Source organism: Erythrolamprus reginae, chromosome 2 (assembly GCF_031021105.1).
Source record: "Erythrolamprus reginae isolate rEryReg1 chromosome 2, rEryReg1.hap1, whole genome shotgun sequence".
NCBI lineage: Eukaryota > Metazoa > Chordata > Lepidosauria > Squamata > Dipsadidae > Erythrolamprus > Erythrolamprus reginae.
The window spans coordinates 342,694,878-342,702,488 of record NC_091951.1 but is presented as its reverse complement, the minus strand read 5'-3'; the positions used below and the strand labels follow the sequence as shown (position 1 = coordinate 342,702,488).

At 43.6% G+C, this 7,611-nt stretch overlaps 1 protein-coding gene across 1 annotated transcript in view; it reads right to left on the bottom strand.

Moving 5' to 3' along the window:
- Positions 1 to 388: 388 nt before the first annotated feature.
- The window catches only part of CFAP53 (cilia and flagella associated protein 53), a 32,020-nt gene continuing 24,797 nt past the window's right edge, over positions 389 to 7,611 (bottom strand). Inside the window, exons 6-8 of the mRNA XM_070743566.1 lie at positions 7,357 to 7,573; positions 4,284 to 4,386; positions 389 to 855 (exon numbers count right to left, since the gene is read on the bottom strand). Of these exons, the coding sequence (XP_070599667.1) occupies positions 627 to 855; positions 4,284 to 4,386; positions 7,357 to 7,573 (549 nt within the window). The 3' untranslated portion in view covers positions 389 to 626. The remainder of the gene's footprint in view (positions 856 to 4,283; positions 4,387 to 7,356; positions 7,574 to 7,611) is intronic.

Here is a 7,611-nt window from a genome sequence, read left to right as displayed (position 1 = left end):
TGTTTATTATTTACTGTAACCTCTGTTATTTCATAGATAGAAATCTGTAGGGCAAAGATTTATATTCCTTCAAATGTAATTACGGTAGCATGATTTCTGTAGATCCGTTACTGAGCAACAGTTCACAATGGTTTCCAAATCACAATGGGTTTTGTTCATGTGACGTAATTCCCTCTAAATCTTATTTTGCAAATAGTTGGATTCTCACAGCATGCTAAGCTAGATTTTTCCAAAATGCACAGTAGGACTGAAGAGTTGTGTCAATGCTAATCCTGAAATAACCACTTACTAGCAATAGATCAGGGTGGATAATTGAAAAATGCCAAATTTAGACTTTAAAAAGCCAAACCGAACAAGATTGACAAATGATTTAGAGCAACTCATCTTCTTTTAGGTTAGTATTTATTCCTGAAAGGTTTAATTGCTGGAAGACTTTATTTAAGATCCAATTATTTTAACATTTCAAGGGGAAAAAGTGGTGAGGAGAGAAGCTTTTGCTGGACAAAATAATAATAATAATAATAATAATACTGAAAGAAATAATGATGATGTTCCTTTAAATTCCTCCCTTTCCTTTCTATCCCTGGGCTCATATAGCATTTACATATCCATATAGGGAACCGATTCTAACTCTTAGAGTTAACGACTAGGTGCCTCCTTAAAGGGTGAAGAAAATCTAACTTCATGTATGGTCTGGAAAGCATATCTGCCAACTTTTGCTGGTAAAGCTTTTCTGCTTCCTCTGCCAGGGCATATTCACGGCGCTCCTCCTCCTTTTCCCTTTCATGGGTTTCTTTGCGGTGATCCATTTGACCACGGAGTTCTTCCCGGTATTGTTTTGATTGCTGCCAACGCCTGCAGGAAACATGTATGGGAGAAAGGAGTAATAATAATAATAATAATAATAATAATAATAATAATAATAATAATAATAATAATAATGACGATCCATCATGCACTACAGCCCCGCAGTGACGTTGACAGGCTGTATTTACCAAGGAAAATAGGCGGCAGAGGACTTTTGCAAGTGAAGCAGACAGTGGAAAAAGAGAAGCATGCATTAGCTGACTATGTGAAGGAGAGCAAAGAGTCAGCGTTGATGGAGGTCAACAATAGGAAGCTTCTCAATGTGAAGCAAACCAAGAACCAGTATAGAAAAACTGTAACTCAATGTCGTATGGACAGTTGGCAGAACAAAGCATTGTATGGCCAGTTCTTGGAGAAGATTGAAGGCAAAGTGGATAAAGAAAAGACCTGGTCATGGCTTACAAGTGGAACACTCAAAAAGTAGACAGAAGGACTAATACTGGCGGCACAAGAACAGGCCATTAGAACAAATGCTGTCAAAGCCAGAATTGAAAAATCAACAGACGATCCAAAGTGCAGACGCTGTAAAGAAACAGATGAAACAATCACATACTCAGCTGCTGCAAAAAGATCGCACAGATTGACTACAAGCATAGACATGATGCTGTGGCACAGATGATCCACTGGAACTTGTGCCGGAACTACCATTTACCAGTGGCAAAGAACTGGTGGGATCATAAGCCCCAAAAAGTGGTCGAAAATGAGCAAGCAAAACTACTGTGGGACTTCCGACTTCAGACTGACCAAATTCTGAAGCATAACACACCAGACATCCTGATTGTGGAGAAAAAGAAAGTATGGATCATCGACATCGCAATCCCAGGGGACAGCAGAATTGAGGAGAAGCAGCTAGAGATATTTGTGAAATACGAAGATCTAAAAATCGAGCTGCAACGACTCTGGCATAAGCCAGTGAAAGTGATCCCAGTGGTACTTGGCACGCTGGGCGCAGTGCCAAAGGATCTCAGCGGACATTTGAAAACCATCAGAATTGACAACGTCTCCATCTGTCAATTGCAAAAGGCTGCTTTACTGGGATCGGCAAACATAATTCGCCGCTACATCCCGTAGTCCTAGGTGCTTGGGAAGCGCCCGACTGGTGATGAAATACGAAATCCAGCATAGTGATCTCATTTGCTGTGTTGTATTGACATAATAATAATAATAATAATAATAATAATAATAATAATAATAATAATTTATTAGATTTGTATGCCGCCCCTCTCCGAAGACTTGGGGCGGCTCACAACAACAATAAAACAATACAGTAACAAATCTAATACAATTAAAACTGTAGCTAAAACCCATCATATTAAAAACAATCGATACTATACAATCATACCCACTCATAACTTTAATGGTCAGAAAGGGGGATACATTAGTTGCCCCATGCCTGGCGACATAGATAGGTCTTTAGGCCCTTGCGAAAGACAAGGAGGGTGGGAGCAGTTTGATTCTCCAGGGGGAGTTGATTCCAGAGGGCCGGGGCTGCCACAGAGAAGGCTCTTCTCCTGGGCCCCGCCAGATGACATTGTTTGGTCGACAGGACCTGGAGAAGGCCAACTCTGTGGGACCTGATCGGCCACTGAAATTTTAGCACTTATCATGGAGGTTGAGCGCTTGGCATGGAGGTAGGAAAAATGGAGATGCTCACGCATCTCTTCATTATCAATGCAGCTTCGGCGCATGCACAGGAAGTGAAATCTTGCAGGGGGGATTATTATTATTATTACTATTATTACATTCATTCATTCATTCATTTATTAGATTTGTATGCCGCCCCTCTCTGTAGACTCGGGGCGGCTCACAACACTAATAGCACAATATATAACAAATCTAATAATTAAAAGTCACTAAAAAAACTAAAACTAAAAAGAAACATACACACAAGCATACCATGCATAAACTGTATAGGCCCGGGGGAGATATCACAGTTCCCCCATGCCTGGCGGCAGAGGTGGGTTTTAAGGAGTTTACGAAAGGCAAGGAGGGTGGGGGCAGTTCTAATCTCCGGGGGGAGCTGGTTCCAGAGGGTCGGGGCCGCCACAGAGAAGGCTCTTCCCCTGGGTCCTGCCAGACGACATTGTTTAGTCGATGGGACCCGGAGAAGGCCAACTCTGTGGGATCTAACCGGTCGCTGGGATGCTCGTGCAGGCTAGATTTCACTGATTTTCTGTGGTTTTTTCACTTCCGCACATGCGCAGAAGCTGCATCGGGAACACAGAGAAGTGTGAACATCTCCATTTTTCCTACTGGGACGGCATACTGGGCTGTCCATGCTGCAGCCCACTAGTGACTCTAACCATTGTGCCACCATGGCTCCTGAAGGAATGCTATGCCTCGAACTCTGATTTAATTTCAGATGCTATTTGGAACCCTGACAGAATCACTGTACTAATAGGGCTGTTAAGTGAATCGGGCTTCCCCACTGACTTTGCTTGTCAGAGAGCTACCAAAGATGAGCCCATGACCCCGGGACACTGCAACGGTCATAAATATGTTGGAAAAAATGTGAATTTTGATTGTGGCCAAGGTTGTTAAGTGTGAAATAGAGGCATGTAAGTCACTTTTTTCCAGTGCTGATGTTGTGGTTAGCTCTGGCCCAGCTCCTGCCCCAAGGACTGTGGATTGGGGGAGACATCCACATGCCGCAGGCCTGTTTTGCCCCCAGTGGAATCTGATGATGAAGGCTCCTCTGACCAAGAAGACATGAGTGACAGGGAGGAGGAGAGTGTGGCAGACAGCTCAGAAGGAGATCAATTATCTAGCTCCTCCTTGGATTCAGAACAAGAGTTAATGATACAGCCACACATGTGGAGAGCGATGCATAGGCAGCAACAACTGAGAGATTATTATCAAAGAAAATGAGGCCACCTGTGGTTGGGTGGGGCTGTGGTAATTAGTGAGGCTGCTTTAAATAGCAGCCTGTGGGTTTGGCCATTGTGGAGGATTATCTGATCGTTGTGTTTCGTGCCTGCTTTGCTGCGTTTGACCTTTTGTGTGCTGATTTTTCCCTGGTTTGAAACTCAACCAGAGCAAAGTGTGTTTCACTTCGTGAAAGAAGAAGGACTGTGAATTGCCTCACAGCTGCAAGCTAAGTATCACAGAACTGATAAGAGACGTGTACAAATTACCAGTTTGTTTGGAGACGAGTGCTCTTTGCTATACCAAAAGAGGGGTTGGTTTAAGTGAATTTTCATTATAAAGAACATTGTTTTGAATTTTCAAACGTGTGTGTGTCTGAAATTTGTACCTGTGGATTTTCGGGAGGATTCTACCAGAGAGCCCGACAGAACAGCTGATGTCACTTTGAATGGTCATGAAACAAATTGTTGTAAACCGAGGACTACCTGTAGTAGGAAATGCCCCATTGATTGAGAAGAGTCCACCCCGTTGGCAGGGCCCTTAGCAATTACCTTATGCAAGTCTCTTGTTCTAGCTGTTGGTATTCCTGAATGGCTGCCTTTAATAATTCCTTGTCCCGGTGAAGATCTTCCTGCTCCTTAGCATTTTTCCGCACTGAGAAGTAGAAAACAGCACGAGTCATTGGCTAATGTCGAAGCCGAACAGGGGGTTCATTGGACAGCCATGCTCAGTAGTCCCTCCCACCTTTCCTGATGCAGATTTGGCCATTACAAGATTTTAACTACATCGTAAATGGACAATCCATGCACTGTAGGGTCCTTGTTTCTGTTCTGGTTTCTGGTAGAAGTTTAGTAATTACAAATAACTCTCATTAAATGCATCATTTCATGAATAAAGCAATTCCGTTTATTCCTCTACTCTCTTGTACTTCAACACATTCCAGACATCAATTGGTCCGTTATCTCTCTTCTAGCCGCATTCCTCACATTCCTTCTCCTGCTTCACTTAGACAAGGTTTATTTCCTAACTACATAGCTATAAAAAACAGCAGCACTGACTAAATACAATACAAAATACTTTGGCTTACTTTAGCGTGGCGAAAAACACCTCCATATTTCTTTTCAGCAACGTTGAAACTCCGCCCTTCTTCTCCACTAGCCCCGACGTGCCAAATACCTCAGTACAATATTTAACCCATTCCTCTCCTTAATATCTTCTTCCAGACCTCTGTTCTCTATGTTTCTGAACCCTTCTGAATTTAGGGTTAACCCAGCGAGCGTCTGATTCTCCCTCACTAGATCCTGAACTCATCGCCCCATCCTGTGGCTGGCCTCCCACCTGTTCTACTACCTGTAACCCCGAGCCCCCCACTACTTCATAAACACTATCTGAATCCGAGTCAATATCTTCATCATCCTCCAACTGATCAGGAGTATGTACAACAGTTTCAAATATAATAATAATAAATAATAACAACAGAGTTGGAAGGGACCTTGGAGGTCTTCTAGTCCAACCACCTGCTTAGGCAGGAAACCCTATACTACTGCAGACAAATGGTTATTCAACATCTTCTTAAAAGCTTCCATTGTTGGATCATTCACAACTTCTAGAGACAAGCTGTTCCACTGATTCATTGTTCTAACTGTCAGGAATTTTTTCCTTAGTTCTAAGTTGCTTCTCTCCTTGTTCAGCTTCCACCCATTGTTTCTTTTCTACCCTCAGGTGCTTTGGAGAAAAGTTTGACTCCCTTTTCTTTGTGGCAACCCCTGAGATATTGGAAGACTGCTATCATGTCTCCCCCTGGTCCTTCTTTTCATTCAACTAGCCATGCCCAGTTCTTGCAACCGTTCTTCATATGTTTTAGCCTTTAGTAGAAGTAGGCAAAGTTGGCTCTTCTATGACATGTGGACTTCAACTCCCAGAATTCCTGAGCTAGCATGATTGGCCCAGGAATTCTGGGAGTTTAAGTCCACAAATCATAGAAGAGCCAACTTTGCCTATTTCTGCTTAGGCAGGAGACACTGCACTACTGTTCTTCATATGTTTTAGCCCCCAGTCCCCTAATCCTCTTTGTCGCTCTTCTCTGCACTCTTTCTAGAGTCTCAACATCCTTTTTGTATCGTGGCGACCAGAACTGGCTGCAGTATTCCAAGTGTGGCCTTATAAAGTGGTATTAACACTTCACGTGATCTTGATTCTATCCCTCTGTTAATGCAACCTAGAACTGTGTTGGAAATTTTGGCAGCTGCTCCACATGGCTGGCTCATATTTAAATGATTGTCCACTAGGACTCCAAGGTCCCTCTCACAGTTACTACTGTTGAGCAATGTACCACATATACTCTACCTGTGTTTATGTGGTACATACGGGCAGTCCTCAGCTTGTGGCTCACAATGGAGCCCAAAATTCCTGCTACTAAACAAGACTTCAGAGAGGGGCGGCATACAAATCTAACAAATTATTATTATTAAATTATTATTATTAAGACAAATGTTAAGTGAGTCTCACCCCGTTTTCCTGCCTTTCTTGCCACAGTAAATAAATCACAGCAGTTGTTGAGTTAGTAACACAGTTCTTAAATTAATCTTGCCCCCTCCCCTTGTTAATACTGACCTTTATTTCTTTGCCCGAAGCACAGCTGGTCAGCTCCTCAGCTGTGTTTCGGGCTGAATCCTGAGCATGTGCGGAAACAAAATTGCACGAGGGGACGCAAAACGTCACAATGCGAACCGGTGATGAAGATAAATGGAACCCAACCCTCATACAAATGCACTTTGTTTGAAAATTGGCAAGCAAGTTAACAGCGAAACCTCTACTTACGAACTTAATTAGTTCCGTGACCAGGTTCTTAAATAGAAAGGTTTGTAAGGAGAAGCATTTTTTCCCATAGGAATCAAGGTAAAAGCAAATGCATAGGATTGGGGAAACCACAGGGAGGGTGGAGGCCCTGTTTCCTCCCAGGAGATTCCTAGAGAAGCCCCACAGAGGCTTCTCCCCGTCTTTTCCAGCCCTGTTTCCTCCCAGGAGATTCCTAGAGAGGTTCCACAGAGGCTTATCTTCGCCTTTTCTGGGTCTGTTTCCTCCCAGGAGATTCCTAGAGAGGCCCCACGGAGGCTTTTCCCTGCCTTTTCCAGCCCTGTTTCCTCCCTTGAGATTCCTAGAGAGGCTCTACAGAGGCTTCTCCCCATATTTTCCAGCCCTGTTTCCTCCCTTGAGATTCCTAGAGAGGCCCCACAGAGGCTTCTCCCCACCTTTTCCAGGCCTGTTTCCTCCCAGGAGATTCCTAGAGAGGCCCCAGGTAGGCTTCCCTCTGCCTTTTCCGGTTACAGTTTTGGAGGCTCGGGGTTGTAAGTGGAAAATGGTTCTTGAGAAGAGGCAAAAAAAAATCTTGAACCCCCGGTTCTTATCTAGAAAAGTTCGTAAGTAGAGGCGTTCTTAGGTAGAGGTACCACTGTACATGGTTTTCACAGAAACATCTTTCTTTCGGACATAATTATCCATCTTGTTTCCCAAAATCCAATAGAGAGACCCACCTCCAGTATTATTATCCAGCTCTTCTACATGATGGAAAGCTGGAGAGAAACTGGAGTTAAAGAAAATCCCCTGTCCCCAACAATTCCTTACATTTCTCTTCAATCTGAAGCTTTCTTATGTCCATGACTTCTTTGAGTAACCGATCTCTGGCTAGTTTCAGGGCCCTTTCCTTCTCAGCTCTATTGGCCCACACTTTGGCGGCATCCTCGGCCCGCAACCTGTCCATCTCTTCTTCCTGTCGTTTGTCCTCTTCCCTCTGTTGAGCCAGATAGGCCTGATACATCTGCTGCTCTTTAAAGAGCTCCCTCTGAAAAAAGCGAAAAGGGGAGAGATTTTAAAAGGGAG